At 56.7% G+C, this 21,408-nt stretch overlaps 1 protein-coding gene across 1 annotated transcript in view; it reads left to right on the forward strand.

Annotated features, from left to right (window-relative positions):
• The window catches only part of SH3RF3 (SH3 domain containing ring finger 3), a gene marked incomplete at both ends in the record, with an annotated part of 210,206 nt that extends 200,175 nt beyond the window's left edge, over positions 1-10,031 (forward strand). The window contains 2 exons of the mRNA XM_079721489.1: positions 4,692-5,023; positions 9,863-10,031. Of these exons, the coding sequence (XP_079577615.1) occupies positions 4,692-5,023; positions 9,863-10,031 (501 nt within the window). The remainder of the gene's footprint in view (positions 1-4,691; positions 5,024-9,862) is intronic.
• Between the last annotated feature and the right edge of the window lie 11,377 nt (positions 10,032-21,408).

A 21,408-nucleotide genomic window follows, 5' to 3' on the forward strand; every position in this document is an offset into this window, starting at 1 on the left:
TGGTATCAGGGAAATGCTGGCCTCATAAAATGAACTTGGGAGTTTCCTTCCTCTTTAGTTTTTTGGAATAATTTGAGAAGAATGGGTATAAGTCTTCTCGGAATCTTGGGTAGAATTCACCTGTGAGGCCATCTAGACCTGGACCTTTGTTTGGGGGAAGTTTTTTGATTACTGATTCAATTTTGTTACTGGTATTTGGTTTATTTAGATTTTTCTATTCATGATTCAGCCTTGGAAGATTGTATGTTTCCATTCCCTCTAGGTTGTCGAATTTGTTGGCATATTATTGTTCATAATAACAATTTGTTACTCCTTTGTATTTCTTTTTTTTTTTTTTTTTTTTTTTGAGTTATGCGGGCCTCTCACTGTTGTGGCCTCTCCCGTTGCGGAGCACAGGCTCCGGACGCGCAGGCTCAGCGGCCATGGCTCACGGGCCCAGCCGCTCCGCGGTATGTGGGATCTTCCCGGACCGGGGCACGAACCCGTGTCCCCTGCATCGGCAGGCAGATTCTCAACCACTGCGCCACCAGGGAGGCCCACTCCTTTGTATTTCTGTGGTGTTAGTTGTAATTTCTCCACCTAATCACCATAGGATAATGAGGAGATGACGGTGAGGACATGGCACTCATAGGCCATGTTACAGGTTTACTTCATTTTAATGAAATGAATTGACTCCCTGAAAAATTTAATGTCACATTTTATAAATCAAATTCTATTCTCTTTGACTTCCTTTAATTTCAGAGATAATTTTCCATAATTTTAATTGACCTTTAACTGGCAACACTTCTTAATTTAAGCTTTAAATTTTTTTTCCTTTGGCCAAGTTTTTACATTAATATTTTATGAAACAAGACCTCTGGGGACAGACACTATCATTTTATTATTTGTAAAATGTTTTACAGTTTTCCTATAATGAATGAACGTCTCTTTTTTAAATATTAGATTTCCAGGTGACTCTTTTAAAGTAGGATGTGACTTTATTTCAGGGTGTGTGAGTGTGTGCCGGTGTGCTTGTTTCCCTGATGTCGCCTGTAATCCCTTCTCTAACGTAATGACGTTGTTTGTATGGGAGGCAGAGTGCAGACCCAGGTGTGTGTGTAGCGTGAGAGCCGGAGCTTCTCATGCCTGCAGACCTGGCTCCCACCCACTCCTATGCCTGGTGTGGCTGCTGTGCCAGGTGAGCTCCTACTCAAACGATGGCCCTTGCCACCCAAAGTGCAACTGGGGAGGGCAGCCTCACCTGGGATCCAGCTAGGCAGCCACACGGGTCAGAATCTCCACCCCCGTGCACCCCAGCACTTCATAGCATGACTTTAAGCCCACGCCTGTCCCCTGGGCTGGGGCACTTAGTAGGTAGGGGACACAGTCTCCTTCTTTGATCACCTTCCCATGAAGCTGGGCCCGTCCCTGTGTCTTACCTGTCTGCCGTCTTCCGGAATCACTTATCTGGTTGCACAGGTGACCATCGGCTTCTCATTGATCACTTCCTTGGTTCTAGATCAGAACCATTTCAGACCTGCTGAATCAGAATCCTTGAGGGCAGAGCCCCACCTCTACGTTTTATCGAACTCCCTGGTTGGTTCTTTGTACCAGTTGGAGCCAAGAGCCCTGCGTTGGTCCCTGGCCTCTCCCAAGGCAAGGCAAGGGTTAACAGGAAGTGAAGTTGATTTTATTCAGTTAACAAAAATGTATTGGCAGGGAATTCCCTGGAAGTCCAGTGGTTAGGACCCCACGCTTCCCTGCCAACGGGCCCGGGTTTAATCCCTGGTCAGGGAGCCAAGATCCCATTAGCTGCATGGCCCTGCCAAAAACAAACAAGCAAAGATGTATTGGGAGCTAAAGATTTTGCAAACTTGTTTTTTTTTTGCAAACATTTAAAAATATCCAGACACACCATAAAAACAGCAACAGAATCATATTTTTGTGAGGACTTTAATAGTTTAAACCAGCTCTTGCACCGATCTTAAACACTCGGTGAGCCAAAGGCCAAGCCGGGACTGGACCGGGGCTGCCCTGGGCTCCCGGTGTCCAGTGCGCAGCCCGCCAGGGTGAGCTCTGTCCGGGGAGGGGCAGGCAGGGTGGGGGGCGGTCAGCTGCACAGGTAGCCGGGGCGTTGCAGGGGAAGGGCCGGCCCAGCTGGGTGGCCGTGGCCGTCATTCGTTTGGGGGAAGAGGAGCGAAGGCCCCTTTCTCTGGAGATGTGCCCTCCGCCCCCCACAGGTAGTGGGGGGCCAGGGGGCATTGTGTTCCCACAGTTCAGATGTTTGGGGTCCCCCAGCAAGGCTGAAATGACTGAGCCTTGGCCATTCAGTGGGTCACTGGGATGGAAAGTGACCCGTGCTTAGGGGAGGGGAATTTAAGCCAGGTGCAGAGGGGGGCTGTGAGGAAAGCGGTGGCCCCAAAAAGCAACAGGGTCCGATTCCCCATGCCACCTGGGCTTGCGAAGGCCCGGGGAAACCCCAGCAAACCCGTGCTCCTTTAGCATAAGCTTTCGGCCCAGATCCACCCCAGCGCGCGTCCTCCCTCTCCCGCCACCCGCGAGGGGCCCATCGATGGGTTCTCGGCTGCGCCCACAGACTGGGGCGGCCTGGAGGGGCTGGACCAGCCCCCGAGCCCATGCTCCGCTCCACGGGGTGTGTGGACGCGGACGTCTGGGGAGGGCGGCGTCCGCCGAGGTCAGTGGGAGGGTGACCGGTGGTGACTGACCACAGGGACCGACAGGAAAACCCCCGCGTGTGGGCGCCCGGCTCCAAACCCGCAACCGCCGGCCTCCTGCGCCCTTCCTTCCTGGGGCTCCTGTGGGTCCGCGAGGCAGGCGCTCGCTGATGGCACGTGCTCGTCAGGAGGAAGGACACCCGCAGGGCCCCCCGCTGGCGAGCCCATGCCCTCCATCGCGTCCACTCGGCGGGCGTGTATCCGGTGCCCGCAGCGTTCTCGACCCGGGCTGGACACGGGGGCGCCGGGACGTCAGAGCCATGTCCCCTGCCTGCATGGTGTTCTGGGGCAGCCCTGGGACGAGGCGGGTCGGGTGATGGCCCCCCCTGTCGTGGACGGCACCACAGGGCCACTGGCAGCCCTGGGGACCCATCACGTGGCTCTTAGTTTTATTCACCTGTGTGCTTACTTACACACACGTGCACACATACATACACATCATACATACACACACATACACATACATGGATATGTATACACGCATGCACACGTACTTGTGCCTGCACACATATATACTTGTGCCTGCACACATACATACGTATGCACACACATACGTATACACACACACTATACATATACATGCACACACACTTGCACATACACACATACACGCATACATATACATACACACATACACGAACACATATATACACACATACATACACATGCATACACACATACAGTTAAATCACTTTTAGGAGTTTTGGGCTTCAGGATCACATTTGACCATTTGATACCCTGTGGCTTTTTTGCCTGAGACCCGGCAGCGTGTGGGTGTCCGGCTGTGGCGTGGCTCCCCTTCCAGAGGCCCCGAGGGCCAGGGACCACCGGCCCACCGGAGCCAGTGCCTCTCCTGCTGGTCTCAGGTTAGGAGACTGTCATCCTGGGAGCCGCTTCCTCCACATGGTGGCCACAGGAGCCCCGCTACTTGGAGGACGGGGACGCCTCTGAGCCATCTGCATGGCGCCCCCGGTGGCCAAATGACCAAAGCTCTCCTAAGTGTGCCCCACGCACATCTCTCTTGGATGTTGGAAGAGGGCTGCCCTGTGCCACGTTCCCTGCACACCTGCTCCCCTCCAGGCCAGGGCTCGCCCGTGCCAGCCATGGACAGCATGCAGGACATCAGCTTCCATCCTTCCTATCAGTACCAGTGCTGGGAGTAGAGAAAACGTCAGATTTGTTCATACTAAAGTGTTATTGACTCACCTTGAGGTTATGCACATCCCTACTAAGTGCACTTTAAGGGGATTTCAGCACCACTAACTGTCCCCAGCTTGGGCGGGCAGAGGAGTCCCCATCCAGCCACCGTAGGGTCCGGCGGGCCCTGTGACCAGAGCTGACTCTGTGGTAGCCATCACCGACTCAGGAGCTCAGTGTCAGGCTCTGTGTGCCGCCTGTAGCACACCACACCCCGTGCCAGCTAATCCGCATCCAACGTCAGAAAAGTAAATCCCAGGAGGGTCATGGAGCTGTCTAGATTCCAAGACGAGCACACTGCTCAGGAAGCATCTCTGCGTGTACACACTCCTCCTCCACACCGCTCACTCACGTGCACACACGCGCGCACACGTGCACCTCGTTTCCCCGTGCGGTACAGACCACACAGTGCTGCCAGGGCCCCCAGATGAGACCATGTCTGTACACATGGGCTCTGTGAGCCCGGGGCGGGGGACGGCTGACGTGGAATAACCAGCCCCCCGCCCCACCTCCAGGTGAAGTTTCCAGGCTGGAACGCGGTCCCGCGATGGCAGGGCTGCTGTCGGATCGGCACCTCCAGGCCCGGGTCTGTGGTGGCACCTGTGCCACGTCTGGGGAAGGAAAGAGGTGGGGAGGCTTTCCGTCTCCGCCGTTCTCCTCCTCTGAGCATCTTTACGGGACCGTGTTTAGAGTTTCCTGACAGGGTCCTACTCCCTCGCTGATAACAAGGGCCTCCGGGAGAACTAACCTACTTGGCCTCCATTCTGTGTGTCTCTCTAGAAAGACAAGAAGCCCGGGCTGCTGAAGCTGCTGGCCGGCGCGTCCACCAGGAAGAAGTCGCGCTCCCCGCCGTCCACCTCTCCCACCCACGACCCCCAGGCAGCGGTGGACGCCTCACTCCAGGGCGCGGTGGGGCCCGAAGTGTCCTCACTGTCCGTCCACGGCAGGGCCGGGTCCTGCCCCGTTGAGGGCGAGATGCAGGGGGCCTTGGGGTTGGAGCCGCTGCACAGGAAGGCAGGCTCCTTGGATCTGAGCTTCCCGTCGCCCTCCCAACAGGCCCCTCTCTCCGCAGCCGCCGTCCGCCCCGAGCCCAAGCTGCTGCCCAGAGAGAGGTAAGGGTTCGCCTGCGTCCTCCCGGGCCTGGGTGTGGTGCTCTGTGAGGTCTGAAGCCACGTTGGGAAACAGGGATGATGCAGGTTTCTAGGGTTTCAACCTGCCAGGCAACCCTCACTATCCCATCAGCTCAGATAAAACGGGAGCTCATTTCACCTTCTGAGTCCATCTGGGTCCTGAGTTTGTATTTATAAGGGATCCATCTGGAAATCTGGTGGAACTGATGCTGTCCTGAGCCCGAAGAGCGAGCAATGGAGTGAGGGACCTGCATCCCCCTGCCCCGAAGGAACCCACAGTGACCCTGGGCTGAGTCCCCCGTAGGCCTGAGAGAGTCCCGCCCTGGGGAAGCTCTTCTTCCAGGCTCAGCCCACTCTGACACCTGGCCCCAAGCTGCCTTCAGGGTTACACCATGTGAAATGGCCGGTATTCGTGTTTTTTGCCAAAGACAACAATTTCTTAGAGTTCAGCATGGAGTTTTCCAGGTCAGGAAACTGGGTCCCCCGAGGCCTCAGGGGGAAGCGGCCAGAGGCTGGCGTCCAGCTTGTGGGCCAGCCCGTGTGAGTCATCGGTCCTTAGAGAGCCTCAAAGAGGGCTGAGGGCCCTCAGGGGAGGAAACGCTTTCCTTTCTAAGTGCCCCTCCTCCCGGGAGAGCTGCCTAAATGGTAAAAAGGGGAGCGTCTCCTGAGTGCGCAGTCCTGGCATCTCTGGCACATCCTCCCCCCGCTCGGCCACACTGACTGATGCCAGCCCTTCCGTGTGGCCTGAGACACACCACACACGTCACACGCACACCCACCATGTACACCACACACACACACACACCAAGTGCACACCACACACCCCCTCCTCTCTGCCTTCACTTCCCTCCCCAAGGGAGCCTCCACCTTCGGGCAGCTCTCCCACGTCAGAACCTTCTTTCTACCACGGGACCAAGCCAGCTGCCTGTGATTTCTGAATGGGGGTCCAGGCCCCTCCTCCGGGTCCCAAAGTTGGGGGCTCTGGGGAATGACAGGTCCCTAAACGTGTCGAAGCTGCTCTCGTGTCTCCCCTGGGTTTCTGCCTTCCCAGATCCTCAACTTCTAGACTCCACAAAGGGCTTAAAGACCCTGTTGTAAAGAAATCATGGGAGTCTAGGATTAACTAGGAATTACTCCCCTTAGCTGACTATCCTAATTGGGGATATTGTACCCGGGGCCCTGGGCGCCCTCCTGCCCCCAGCACCCTGCACAGCTCCTTAGTGACCACTACTGCCTAGTGTGACCCTCACCCCGTGCAGCCCTCAGGACTCCCATGTACCGGCCCCCAGCAGGTTGGAGCTGAGGATGTGACAATGGCAACGTCACCTTCAGGCCGGGGCAGCTCCAGAAACACCTGGACTCGGGCCGGTGGGTCACACTGACCTCGCAGCTGTGACCAGAGTCCTGCATGGAGAGCGCACCCTCACTCACACCTCAGCCCCTGTTTGGGGGCCCTCCAAGGGGGGCTGTGCATGAAGGGCAGGCTGGGCTCAGTCCACGCCCCCAACGTGCATCACAATCTTGCAGCAAGAGAAACACCTGCCACTTAACAGCCATTTCACCCAAACGAGTGTCTGCTTTTTGAGTCCCGACCCCTACATACAACATGGGGATGATAGTGCCTGGTGGCTATAATGGCCGCAAAACACAGATTAGTACCTGGAAAAGGATGAATGCGTAGTGAACGCCAAGGGCGAAAACAACCGTAACAACGCATGAGATGACATGGGAGACGACGCTGTGTGACATGACGTACACAACAGTGAGGCCGTGGTGAGGGCCGTGGTCCCCCCACCTCCGCATTGATTGACAGGCCTCCCCACCTGTTCACACGCCCAGTCTGTGTGTCCTCACCTCTCGCCGGCCTCTCAGCTGTTCGGCTCTGTTGGGATTTAGGAGTTTCTTGCTTTGACCTATTGTGGGTCATGGGAGGCTCCCAAAGACGTCTGTGCCTTAATCCCCAAAGCAAGGATAAGGTGGCAGATGGACCGAGCAGCTGACCCTAAAGTGGAGAGGTCGTGCAGGCCCCACGATGGCCCGTGTGACCTCAGGAGTCCTCGCAGGTGGACGAGGAGCTCGGCCCGCCGTCCTGGCTTTGAGATGGAGGGAGAGGCCTCCACCGGAACGCCGCAGCCTCTAGGGGCTGGAGGAGGGGAGGGGACACAACCTGCCCCGGAGCCTCCATCCCTCGACTTTGCCCCGTGAGGCTGTCGAACGTCGGACTTCCGGAACCTCCAGATGAGACGTGTACGTCGTCAGGCGCTGTTCGTGGGAATCCATCAGAGCCGCCACAGGAACCCAAGGCGTGTGTAGACCTTAGAGTTTGGTGTCCAGGGTGTATTCTTATCATTTTCAAGGTCCTGGAGGGACACCACTGTGATGACCACAGCCCCCGACCCCGGACCACTTGCCCTCATGGGGACCGACATGGGGGCTCTGAAGGGCCCCTCCGGTGACACGGAGGATCTGCCCAACCCCACAGGCAAAGCGACTGCATCTGCAGCGGTCGGATTCCCTTCGAATTGTGCACCTTTGATCCGTGAGTCTGATGTCTACAGAGTGGCTGCGGTTGATGCAGCCGCTCAGGGCAGTCTCTGACGTGTGACGCCAGGATCGTGCCACTGTTCGCTTGGCCCTTTGGGGCCACTGAGCATCAGTTTTTTTCAGCGTCTTGGAAGGATCTGGACAGAAAACTGAATTCTGGTCTTGTAGACGTTCAGCCCACATCATCCATCCGGGCTCATTAAATCACGGGATTGCTCAGAAGAACCAAATTAATTTTTTTCTAGCAAATTACACTTTTAAAGTTGCTTGTTTCACATCTGGCAGTTGAGGCAAAAGCTAAAACTTACGTTGGGAGCGTGAAGAATGATCTCGACGCGTTCTTTCCTGGGGAGTTGAGGGAAGGGGGCGGTGTTTGGAGGAGGAGGATGGGCAGGAAGCCTGGGGGGGCGCGGTGCTGGTCCTGGCAGTCATGCAGCCTGGGCGCCGGGGTGTGGGAGCTGCAGTCTGTGTGTGCTGGCTGATCTCACGGGCGTTGCTGTGTCCCAGCTATCTGCAGGCATGCGGGGCTGGGAGGGCAGGAGCTGTTGTCCCCTTCCTCGCCTTGTCCACACCCTGAAAGGGACCGCGGTGGCAAGCCGGCCTCGCGACCCGCTTCCTCTCAGCCCCCTGCTTCCACCGCCTGGAGCGGGCTGGGCCCGTGAGCTCCTAGGGCCGGCCTGGGTCTTCTGCACCCGAGCGTCTTCCCCAGTCCCCCGCACCATCCCCAGCTGGACGGGCCAGCCCCAGGCTGTGTGCAGGTGGTTGGAGGGGGATGAAGTCGGCCTCATTCGGCACCTCGGTCCTCAGGCGTCCGCGGGCAGATCCCAAGAGCCCCCGTTCCCTGGTCCCCGTCCCCCAGAATCCTGTCAGGTAGGTCCAGGGTCCTTGTCTGTGGCCTCACTTCAAGAAGAACTGACCTGGGGCCTTCTGCTCTATAGCATCCCGGTTTCTCCAAGTCCAGGAAATAGCAGGTCAGAGGCTCTGCAGACGGAACCCCTTGAGGACCCTAGGGACCCCCAGCTGCCAGACGGTGATGGCCTCCATCAGGGGGAAGCCCGGCCAGGGGACAGGGTCAGGCCAGGTGCTGCCAGGGAGGAGGGACAGGAGAGCCTGGAGTTCGGAGAGCGTGTGGGGGTGGCCGGAGGGAAGGGGGAGCACAGTCTGCACCTCTGGTCCCGGGAGGCCGCCTGGGCCTTTGGGGGCTCGGAGGAGGACCCAGGCCCTGAGGGCGGGGCTGGCAGCAGGGAGCTGAGGACTGAGGACGCCCGGGAACTGCTCTCCCGGCCCGGCCCACAGACGCTCCTGCTCTGCCAGTGCCCACGGCAGGGGTGCTGGCCAGACTGGGCCCAGGAGCAGGGGATGGGCTCAGCTGTGCGTGAACTCCTGGCCGCTGCTCCTGCGACCCTCCCAGCAGCCCCACCCTTCGACCCACCCGCCCCAAGGACATGGGGGCGCAGTGTGGGGCTGAGGTCGGTCTGGTGAGGAGGGAGTGGCGGGCAGTGCCCGGGGATGGCAGGGACAGGCAGGCCCCGCATCCGTGACCGGGAAGTGCCGGTGTGCTTGCAGGGGCGGGCGATGGGAACACAGGGCCTCTTCCCAACTTGCCTCTAGTCCGAGCGACGTGGTTCCAGTGGAGGAGGGTGGTGTGGATGGCGGGCTGGAGGCGGAGGGAGAGGAGCGTGCCCGGCACCCGGCAGGTCCATGGGGAAGCCTTTGCTGACCCCTCCCCTCCCCGGCACCCAGCCCGCGGCGCCCGTGGTGCCTACGAGCTGGGGTTCACAGGCAGCGAGAACAGGTGGCCCTGCCGGCCACGAGACCACCCACAGTGAGGATCTGCGCACGGAGCCCCCAGCTCACCTGACCAGTCCTGCCCCCGTAAGGGTGGTGGGCTCGGGGACAGCGGGACACACGAACCCTGTGGGGTCCCCGGCTGGAGGGGGCTACCGGCAGCTCTGTCGGGCTGGGCGGCAGGGAGAGACGCGGCACGGCCGGTCTGCCCTCGCCCTCGGGTGATTTAGAGCAAGGCTGGTCCTCAGAGCCTCCTCCTCCCCTGAGGCTTTCTGGGCAGGTGTGGGGTGCAGGCCTTTGTCTCAGATCCAGGGAGCTGCCAAGGCCCAGGGGTCTGTTTCTGGTCGGAGCTCAGGCGCCCGGCAGGCAGAGGCACAGCGGAGACTCACGTCTCCAGGCGGATCTTATGACACGTTGGTCTGAAAACGGACGGAGCCCCGGAGCCCGGGAGGTGGTGGGCGGCTCACCCCTGGGTATCTGTTTCCCCAGGTACCGCGTGGTGGTCTCATACCCGCCCCAGAGCGAGGCGGAGATCGAGCTGAAGGAAGGGGACGTGGTCTTCGTGCACAAGAAGCGTGAGGACGGCTGGTACAAGGGGACCCTGCAGAGGAACGGCCGCACTGGCCTCTTCCCCGGCAGCTTTGTGGAGAGCTTCTGAGGCCATGACTGCTGCCCCCCAGGGACGGAGGTGCAGGGACCCTAGGGGAGCGGCCGCCCGAGGCCCTGGGTCCTTCTGGGGACCTGGCAGGGACGCCCGCACGCGCAGGACCCGGGGGCGAGGAGGTCACGGCTTCCACCTGCCCCGTGTCCTCTGACGGGGAGCAGACGCCGCCGGGGTGCTCCTCTGCCGTCTGCTGGCGGGGCCGGTGGGGGGCAGGCCTCCGCGCCTTTGGAGAGCGTCCTTTGGGCGGCTCCGGGTTTCACATGGGTCCTGACTGCTCCTCGTCTCCGGCTATACCTCAGGCACCTCCACCTGGACCCTCAGCATGGTGCCCTGGCCCGGGGTCGTCAACTGCCCCGTCCGGGCAAGGCCAGCACGTGGCTCCCGCGGGGCGAGGTGGCAGCATTGCCTCGTGCTTTGCCACCACTGTCCCCTCTCCCTCGTGCTTCTTTCTTACATCTTTTTACTGCCAAGCTGTTAGACTTTATAAATGTCTAACAGGTCGTTCACTGCCTATTTTTCATACATCTGGTGCTGCCTTTTTGTAAAACTAGTCGGGACTTGGTTGAGCTTGAAAGAAAAAATCTCTGGGGAGACACCAAAGGGGCAGAAGTTTTACAGGCACCACGTGAACCTGGAGAGCCAGGTCTTCACAGCCTCGGTGCTCGTGGGGCCAGAGGGGCCGGGGCATTGGAGGGAGTTAGGAAAAGCCCGTGTCTTTCCACCCTTCCAGAGCCCCTGCCGCATCTGGAGATGTTCTGACAAGAAGTGGCAGTAAAGGAACAGGAGGGTGGACCCCAGGTCAGGAGGCAGAAGTTCCCTTCTGCGCTCTAGAGGGGACACCACAGCCAGCACTTCCACTGTCCAAACGTGCGGTTTTTACCACCTTTCAGATCGACTGCCTTGTGACGGTTTCTCCTTTTTTTCTTTAAATAAATAACCGCTCTGCTCTCAGTGCACACCTTGGTCTCGAGACCAGAGCCACAAGGATAACGAGGGCTTTGAGGCGTCATGCAGACTTGCAGGTCCAGGGAGCTGGGCAGGGAGAGGCAGCTCTGATCCTGGGACCTTCCCCATCGGGGGTCCACCAAGGGCACCCACGAGTCCACCTTCCCCGAAGCCCCGACGGGAGGAGCCCGTGAGAGAGACACCTTAGGAATACGTTCCTGTCAGTTCCTAAACCCTCTCTCTCTTTACAAAGCCGCTCAGGGTTAAATCAGGCTGAACACACTAGCCTTTGGGATGTCTCTGCAACAAAATCCAGAAGCCCACTCCCTGGCCTGCCATGAGGCCGTGGCAGGAACGCTGTTTTCAGAGTTCCTGTGTTGGGCTGTGACCTGCCTACTTGTTGCTGCCAGGTGGCTCCACGCTGGCGGGTCGCTCCTAGAGAAAAGCACTCTTCCTCTCTCCAGGACATGACAGATTGACAGAGTTGAGAAATTTGTTCTGAATCAAAGAAAAAAAATCCGGTTTAAACGCAGGGAGTCCCGTGCACCGAGTTTATGACAGCCAGAAGGTGCGCGTTTGTCACTGGTTGCCAAATTAGTTGCTTTCTGTGCACAGAAATCCTGTGCGTGTCTACAATTATGTCATCACCAAAAACATGCGTGGATTAACATGCTGAGACACGTGTTCTCCAGTGAAACCAGAGCTGACTTCGTCCACAGATGATAGGAAAGTCTTCTTTCTAAACGTAGGCAGTTACCAAGCAACAGCACAGACCTCTCCCGGCACCGCCCACATGATGCAGAGAGGCTGGCGCCTGGTGGAGGGGGCATGCCCCCCTGCAGGTGTCTTAGCAAAGTTGTCGCCAGCCTCTGCTGTGCAGAGTCAGGGCTGGGCGCTGGGGCCTCCCCGGGGCCACCAGCGTCAGGGCCTCCTCACCGGCCAGGCTGCAGGGAGCATGGACACGCACGACCACCCCCGTGCTTTGGGCTGTTTTCAAACCCTTGGTCAGAAAATCAGCCCTCATGACCAGTGAACCACAGACAGAGCAGGAGTAGAAGCAGACCCTTCTGCCGGGCCGTCCTGCCCGGAAGGATACCCTTGTGCTGGCCACTAAGATGAACCAACCCTTTGCCTGATACCCTCAGATTCCCCAGGTCCAGACCTCATGCACCGTGCTCGTGATTTGGCCTTTGGGGCCAAGGCAACATACTCTGAGGAGCAGGGTAGAGTCCTCAGTCACATGCACTGACATCAGGACATGGAGGTGACAGGGACATCGGGCCATCAAAGGGCCACGGGAACAGAGTCAGGAGATGGCAGCCTCACAGTGAATGCCGGGCTCTGGTGGGAAATTGTTGGCACTTTGCACAGTCACACACATGCACCCCTTGCTTCTGTTAGACACAGATGTCAGTGTGTGATTCTGGAGGGACGGACTGATGACAAACCATGATGCCTGTGTTTCCGAGTCTTTAAATAAAACTGAACGTGGAGAGGCCTGGTGTCTGGATGGGGGAGCAGTCAGGTGGGGCCGGGCTGGGCAGGAGCAGAGTCGGCAGGCGTCCCCCACGTCCCCTCTGCCAGCCTGTGGGCGCACAGCCCTGCCACCCCCAGGAGCTTCCGAGTGGGCCACCCGGGGTCTGTGTCAGGGTGGCGGGCCGCTGAGGGGACCGGGGGCACCAAACAGCCACTCCTGGCACAGGCTGGGATTCTGCCGCTGGGCAGGAAGAATTGAGCCTGGCCAGCGGGGCTTGGGTGGCTTCTAGGACCCCTGCAGGCTCTTGCTTGCCTGGAAAAGCAGAGTGACTTTCTGTAGTTGATGCCCCTTCCTTGCTTGTGGGAAGCCTTCATGTCAGTAGTCATTCAAGTCCCGTCGGCCAGGAGTGCCTGGAATCGGCCTCCCAGACCAGCACACTCACTACCCTGCCTGTGTGTCTGGCCTCGGGTGCCTGTCCTCTGGAACACGGGGTGCGGGATGCCTGGAATCCACCCGCAGGAGGGGCATCAGGAGGCTGCCGATCTCCAAAGCGGGGGCGGTGGGGGCCTGTCTCCAGTAGCCAGACAGAGGGAGGCCCAGCAGAGGGCCACACATGACCCAAGACCTGTCAGGGTGTTTCCTGGAGGAGACCCCGCTGCCCTCCTGGCCGGGCCTCCCACCCAGAGCCTTTGACCGTCATATCACGAGCTAGAGGGAAGCTTAGCCAGGAGCTACTTCCTTCTTCTATGTGAACGAACGGAGTGAACTAGCGGAAGACTGGTAACACCGCCTGCAGGGTGGGGAGGGGAGGACAGCCCGTGCTGCAGTGACGAAGCCTTCACGCGCTCCCCAGCAAGCTGGGCCAGAGACACTTCGCCAGGTGGGCCGTTAGATGAAGCGCCCAGATCTCATGCTCAGTGCACCCCCAAAACCCATGCCCAAGGCTGGGCACTGAGCCAGGCCCTCTGTGGAAATAGTGCGTCGGGCCTGAGGGCTGGGGGAGGCAGCGCCGTCATGACCCGCAGGCTGCCTGGCAAGTCTGACCACAGGGACGGACACGGCAACCCCCTGCCCCTGGGCCTGGAGCCACGTCCGAGTCCAGGCTGGTCAGGGCAGCTGGACACTCACCTGTGAAGCAGAGACAATCCCACTGCCCACAGGGAACTGGGACTCTGTTGAGACCTCAGCGCCATGGCTTTTGGGAACTGCAGTCATTGCTCTGCCCCCGACACTGACGAGGTGGCACCCGTTGGCCCTGGGGAAACTCGGGTCTCCTTTCCTGGGGGAGCCGCTCCACAGCCGGCCCTTCATTGGCGAGGACAGATTGCTGACACCGTGGAGTGTGCGTTGGCGGTGTTCTGCCCCGCCCCCACCCCGCGGCCTCACCCCGCCCCATCCCTCCCCACAAGCCCGCAGCAGAGCGATGGCTGTTCAGGGACCGTAACAGACACGCCTTTACAGGCTCTGCGTCCACAGACCCCAGTCCTCCTGGGAAGCCTGGAGCCAGACCTCCAGTCACAGGACTCAGCCTGCAAGGGGTAGGGGAGGGTGTGTGGTTCAGAAAAGGGATTCTGGGTAAGGAAGGGGAGAGGAGGCTCGTGAGGAGGCCCTGCACCAGGCAGGGCAGAGGTAACAGGGCGGCAAAGCAGGAGCGGGACTGGGAAGGCGGCAGGGAGGGGCTGTGTGCAAGCGCCCTGTAGATTGAGAACCACGGCCCGTGTCCCACTCCCGGAACCTGAGAACCTGTCAGGTTACGTGACAAAGAGGGGTTGAGGTTGCTAACCGGCCGACTCTAAGTTAGGGAGACCCTCCTGGTCCCCTGGGTGGGCCCAGAGTGCCCACGGGTCCTTGCAAGGACATCGGGGAGGCCGGAGAACCGAGAGCCGCTCAGGGGAGGCGTCCAGGGCCTGCTCTGAAGCTGAAGGAACCAAAGGCTGACGCTCCCCTGACCCGGGTCGGGTCCTGAATGACCGCCGGGACCCCTCCGGGCCTTGGGCCGTTTCGGGAGGGCTAGTGGGTCTGTTTGAACAGGGATGGAAGGAGGGCCAGTGGGGCAAAGGGGGAGGGGGCTCCTGATGGGGAGCGTCCGGAACTGCTGAGGAAGAGGCTCCAGGCAGACCGGGAGGCCCCCACGGAGGAGGTGAGCGCCGGCACCGGGCTGCAGCAGAGGGGCCACCGAGGGGGCGGCTCAGCTAGCACCGGGCAGGACGCCTGTCCCGCGAGGTGGGGTTGCGCACGGCAGTGGCAGGGGCTGAACACGGGCCAAGGAAATGGCGTGCGTGCGGGTCCCCTGGAGGGAAGCATCCGGGGGGCGCGGAGGGCGGGCAGGGGCGTGCGGACGGCGACGGGCTCTGCCACCTGGCCCCCGCGCTCGCCCGGGGCCCAACCTGAGGGGGGGGGCAGGTTCCTTCCCAGGGACCCCACCCCCTGGATGAAACCTCTGCCTTGGGCTAGGCTGGGAGACAGTCCTCCCTGCTCGGTTGTTCCTGGAATGACTCTCCCGTTCCAGGACCCTCAGGGCCTCAACTTTTTGGTACCAAACTGCCCTTTTCTCTAAATAAGCAGCTCTTGCCCTGACAGTTCCAAGAAAGAAACACGACGGCCCCCATAAGAGAAGACGTGGAGCCGCCCTTGTAATCAGAGGAACGGGGTCCACGCGACACCGGGACCCGCAAACGGGACGCTGCTCTGCCTCTGCCAAGCCGCTGGGACACAGGTGACGCCCCGGAAGGGGACCTGGCGCACCTGCGCCCCAGGAGGTGCCACGTGGACGCGGGGCCCTCGCACGGTACGTCTGCACACGGAGCCCACGCACAGGGACACTCACGCAGAGCCCATGCACGGCACGTCGACGCACGGCACGTCGACGCACGGCACGTCGACGCACGGCACGTCGACGCACGGCACGTCGACGCACGGCACGTCGACGCACGGCACGTCGACGCACGGCACGTCGACGCACGGGTTCCGCCCTCGGACCCAGGAGGCGGGGGTTTGCTGCGGCTCCACGCCAGTGGTTGAAGGAGCAGGTGAGGATCGGGGGCGGCGCGCGTGTTCCTGTGAGAAGGGGACGTGGAGGAGTGAGCGTGTGTGAAGGGGACGGGCACCGGAATGTGCTTCGTGTGTGCGCGGGAGCGGAACCTGGGCGGTGGGCGGGGCGTCTCTGGAGGTCCCTCAGCGCTGCCTCACTGAAACGTAGCTTCCCATGTCTAAGTCAGATGACCTGTTTGGAGTGAGAGTCAGAAGCTGAGCAGCCGCTGCCTCTGGCGCAGCTGAGAGGGACCCGGGGGAGCCGCGGGGGAGCAGCCTCTGAGCTGGGGGCGGGGCGGGGCTGGAAGAGGGAGGGAGAACCCGGAGCCTCCCGCGGCCGCGGTCCCCACCCCAGGCCTGGCCGGGCCTTCGAGGGCCGGCTGGGGAGCGTCCCGGGACGCCGGTGCTCCCGGGCTTCGCGTCGGAAGCTGCGGTCCTGACTCTGGTTTCCGACGCGGCAGCCTCCCACCCTCTGGGCTGGATCGTGTTTGGCGGCGGCCCTCGGAGGGTCCAGGGCGCTCTCCCTTCTCGGCCTCCGTGGCCTGAGCGCTGACTTACAACGGGGAGAGGGGCGGGCTCTGCAGCACCGCCGAGTTATTAGCACCGTGGCACGTCCATGCGCGCCGCTGACTCAGCCCTTTAATGCGCCTCTTAAATATGCATCAGAGCCCTGATAAACGTGAGTCATCCTGGGAATGACTTCGCAGCTGTTCGCCTGCCGCATCGCTGATGCATGTTTTTTCGGTGAACTCATCAAAGGACCTAGATTTTAATCAAAGGCTTCGGAATCTTCTGTTGGGGCCAAGTCAAATCCCTGTGAATCCGAAGGGAGGTCTCTGGTGGCACACCACAGGGCTCTGCCAGTAGAGCACGCTGTAATTTAGGTAAAGGCGTCAGGGCGTGAATATCACATCTGTCAATTACCCAGAGCCTGGTGGGACAGGTGGATATGACAGACAGCGGAACCAAGGTCACAGTTTCCTCAAGGGAAGAGATTGGTGCACGACCAGAATAATTGTAGAACCTTATATACAGAAACCTGCGGTTTATTGTGTTTGACCGACCAGCGTGACCAGGGTTCCTCCAAAAGGAGGATGTGACATAAGTAAATGCAAAACTGCCGAGGTGGGTGCGCGGAGAGTCCTGTGAGGCTCGCTTGTCGTAGGGCACGTGCAGCTGTGGCGCTTGGGGAAGGATTAGTGGTGACACAGCTGCCCCCAGGGATCAGGACTCAGAGGGAACTCCCAGGACAAAGGGGCAGGAATGGCAAGGTAGGCGGGCTTCTCCTCAATTATAGACTAGGTCACTTTCCAGGCCTTGGAATTAATTGTCTATTAGTACAAACGGTCAAGTTGCATTGGCCAAGTAAAATTGTAAAAAAAGTGCTTTAGATTTTATATTTTCAAAACGCTAGAACTCTTTGTTCAAATGAAGTCTTCTGTGGAAGACTAGCACGTAAAGCCGATGAAAGCAGGGCTCTTTTTCTTGAAACGGGGCGGGGGCCGGGAAACCCTTCTGCGTGGGTGCCCCCCACAGTCCACGGCCCTTTGTGCGTCTCCCAGGCAAGTGGGAGCTTCTGTGCTCTGTTCCTGTAACAGCTGACAAGCCATCGGGTGTCGGGGGCCTGCTGTTCTAATGGACTCCTGGAGGGTCTCCTCAGGATGGTTAGACTTGGAAACGTGATCCAGAATTGAGGTTGCAAAGTTAGGTTAAACAGCTGGGCAACCCCGCTCAGCCCTGTCCATCATACTCAGCAGAAGCCGTGCTCCCGGGACGTCTCAGCATTTGGTTTTGGGCCCAGTGTCTTAGCGCTGCTCGTTTCTCCTCTTTATCGGTGCCAGGCGTGAGGCCACTGTCAGGGGCTTCCCTATGCAGCCACTTCACAGACTCGAGGCGGTGGAGACAGGCGTGGCCACTGTCCCCGCGTGGAGGGGAGTTCGCGCCTGCATCCCACTGGGACGGCTGCCTTTCTCTCCCCGGACGGGGGGCATCGACAGCCGCCACTTCCCCCGCCCTCCCGCAAAATGCATTTCCCAGACTGCCCTGCAGCCAGCCCAGGCCACGAGTGGGGACCCCCTTCTTCCCGGCTTTCCGAAAGCTGGGGCATGGATGTGTCAAAGCCATCTCCGGCCACGGAGACAGGAGCAAAGTCTGTGGACAGCAGAGAAGGAGGAGCAGGAGGGGCTCTGAGCAGCCAAGCCACGGTGGCTGGCCTACCCACGGGAGAGAGGAGTAAATGTTTGTCTGTTTAAGCCGCCATCGCTGGGAGGCTCTTCTTCCTCTTACACCTGTGTTTTTTTTTTTTTTACCATCTCCACTGGGTTGCCTTGTAACCTGACGTTCTAGAATGGTCGTCTCTCTGTGGATCACAGATGGAGCAGGCATTGCTGAGTGACCAAAACCCAGTTCTGACTTCTGCTTATGGACATAATGGAAAAACAGCATTGGATTTACCCTTCCGCCTGACACAACTAGGAAACCAGACAAAACACAGGACATTGGAACACAGGCGCCACAGAACAGTGATACTCGGGAAGAAGGGGCCCTTTAGTGAGTGTGGGCTGCCATCACAGCCTGGGGGCTTAAACAGCAAGTTTAATTTCCCACAGCTCTGGAGGCTGGAAGTCTGAGATCAAGGTGTCAGCGGGGCTGGTTCCTCCCGAGGCCTCTCTCCTTGGGTCCTCATGTGGCTCCCTCTGTGCATCTGTGTCCTGATCTCCTCCTTTTATAAGGACAGCAGTCCTGTTGGATTCGAGCCCACGCATGTGACCTCATTTGCCTTACCCACCTCTTTAAAGGCCTGACACAAAACACGACCGCATGTTTCAGCTGCATCACACAAAACTTTTTGTCTGTTTTTGTCTGTTTTCAAATTTATAAAAATATTTTGTAAATTTGCCTTTTTTGGGGGGGCCTGTAGGGTTTTTTTTTAAGAAGTATGTTATTTAATTTCTGAATATTTAGGAATTTCCCAGGTATCTTTCCATTGTTGATTGCTAGTTTAATTCCGTTGTGGTCAGAGGACATACTTTATACAATTGCAGCCCTCTTAAATTTATTGAGGCTGGTTTTATGGTCCAAAATATGTTCTTTGTTGGTGAATGTTCCGTGTACACTTGAAAAGAACGTGTGTCCTGCTGCTGTGGGTTGGCTGTGATCTCTAAATGTCAATTAGATCAAATTGATTGCTAGTGTTTCTTAAGCCTTCTCTATCTTTATAGATCTCCTTTCGACTTGTTCTGTCAGTTACAGAGAGAACACTGTTGAAGTTTCCATTTACGACGGTGGATTTGTCCTTTTAACGTCTGTGGTATCTGCAAGTCTCTTTAGTTCTATCAGTTTTTTGCGTCACGTATTTTGATTCGGTTATTAGGTGCAAACACACGTAAGATGGATAGGTTCTCGTGGTGAATTGGCCCCTTTATCATTTAGAAATGACCTCTTTTCTCCCTGGTGCAGTTCCTTGTTCTGAATTGACTTTGTCTTAGTTATGCTGCCACTTCAGCTTTTGTCTCATTCCTATTCCCATGAGATATGTTTTTTCTATCCTTTTAGTCTGTCTTCATCTTTAAAGTAGCGTTTTGGTAAAATAGTGTTTCAGATAGCTGTATCTTACTTTTAAAATCCAACCTGCCAGTCTCTGCCTGTTAACATTGGAGTGTTCTGACCATTCACAGTAATGTGATTGGGTTTCAATCTATAATTTTGCAATTTTTTGTTGTTTCATCCTTTCATTATTTCTCTTTTCTCCCTCTTTTCCTGACTCCTTTGGATTAATTTAGTATTTTTTATGTTGCCATTTTATTTCCTTTTTTGACTCAAGAGGCATACTTTGTTTTAAAATTTTGTGATTGATCTAGAGTTTGAAGTATGTGTATTTAGTTGTCATTGATAGTTATCACAATATTAAAGATACACATTATGTCTCTTCACATATTTTATGAGCATTTATTATTCGAATACACTGATTCTACCCTCCTCAGCCTTTGTGCCACTGTTTTCATACATTTTACTTCTATGTTTGCGCCAAAAATCTTGGCTCTGTGTGCACCAATGCTGAACAGAAATACAGAGACAGAGTTTTGGAGGAAGGGAAAGAATAGCTTTATTCTTTGCCAGGCAGAGAGGGAACACAGCTGTCTAGGGCCTCGAACTGTGCTCCCTTTCGAGAGGGTAGTGCAGAGTTTCATAGTAATGGTTCAAAGAGGGTGTGATCAGCTCGTGGACACTCTTCTGATTGGTTGGCGGTGAGGTCATCGCGAGTCAGCATCGTCAACCTTCTGGTTCCAACTGGTCTGCGGTCTCCGTGCTTGTGAGCAGCAGACAGTTAACTTCTACCACCTGGAGGGGGTTTCAGTGTCTGCAGAACAGCTCAAAGATATTGTTGTGTGTATCCCTTGAGGGGAACCAGGACCCTGCCCCAGGGCTGCACTATTGTTTCCTGACTGCTCCTCCCTGGTCTCTGCATCCCCTCCCTTCCCTGATTAGCATCTGTTTGAACCTGCTCCTTGGAACTAAGGGAAGGTCCTGGAGGCCAAATGAAGCCCATTTCCTGTAATCAAGAAATGGGGGACACAGAAAGGCTTTTGTGCCCAGGAGCCCACAGGGCCCTGCTCCGTATCATCTGTTACAGAGGCCCACAATTTATTTTGATTTTGCTTTAAACAGTTGATTATCTTAAAGCAATTTAAAAGAAATTTTTTTATTGGAGTATGGTTGATTTATAGTGTTGTGTTAGTTTCAAGTGTACAGCAAAGTGATTCAGTTACACATACAATTATATCTATATTTTTCAGATTCTTTCTCCTTATATTACAAAATATTGAGTATAGTTCCCTGTGCTATACGGTAGGTCTTTTTAGGTTATCTGTTTTATATATAGTAGTATAATATTAAAGCAATTTTTAAAAATAAATTTATTTATTTATTTTTGGCTGCGTTGGGTCTTTGTTGCTGCATGCGGGCTTTCTCTAATTGTGGCGAGTGGGGTCTACTCTTCATTGCGGTGCACATGCTTCTCATTGCGGTGGCTTCTCGTTGCGGAGCTCAGGCTCTAGAGCGCAGGCTCAGTAGTTGTGGCACACGGGCTTAGTTGCTCTGCGACAGGCGGGATCTTCCAGGACCAGGGCTCGAACCCGAGTCCCCTGCAGTGGCAGGTGGATTCTTAACCACTGTGCCACCAGGGAAATCCCAAGGCAATATATAAAGTGGAGAAAAACAGTCTTTTATGTTATGTGTTTACTCTTTCCAGTTACTTTGTGTAGATTTGAATTTCCTTTAGGTTTCATTTTTCTTCTGTCTGAAGCATTTCCTTTAACATTTCATGTAATCCAAGTGTGCTAGCAGTGGAGTTTTTCAGCTGTTGTTTGTCTTAATGTCTTTATTTTGCCCATATTTTTGAAAGATATTTTCACTGGCATGGAATTCTAGGTTGACTTATTTTTATTCAGCATTTGAAAAGGTATTGTCTCTTGGTTTGCATTGTTCTTGATAAGATGTGTTTGTTCATTGTTAACCTAGTTTCTCTTGTAATCGGGAAGAACCTTTGTATCCTGTTACCAGTTAATCACTAAAGGGATGCTGCCTATAAGCTTAAATTCTACATAAGGGCACATCTCTGGGACCCCTGCCTCCCAGATAATGAGCATTCAGCTAAAATACCTGTATTTAGCTTCCGGGAAACCTCCTGAGCAGGCCCACCTGTGAATGACTGCAGGAGGGAGAAATTAACACCTCCCTTCCCGAGGCTGACGGGAACCAGGAAGTGCTTGGCTTTAGTCCCGCCCCTTTTAGTATAAAAGGAGCCTGAATCTAATTCAGCAAGAGGGTTCTTTGGGCCACGGGCCCGCCGTCTTGGTCTGCTGGCTTTCTGGATAAAGCCGCTATTCTTTGCCCAGCAACTCGCCTCTCAGCTTATTG

The sequence above is a fragment of the Hyperoodon ampullatus genome (genome assembly GCF_949752795.1).
Source record: "Hyperoodon ampullatus genome assembly, chromosome: 15".
In the NCBI taxonomy this organism is placed as follows: Eukaryota; Metazoa; Chordata; class Mammalia; order Artiodactyla; family Ziphiidae; genus Hyperoodon; species Hyperoodon ampullatus.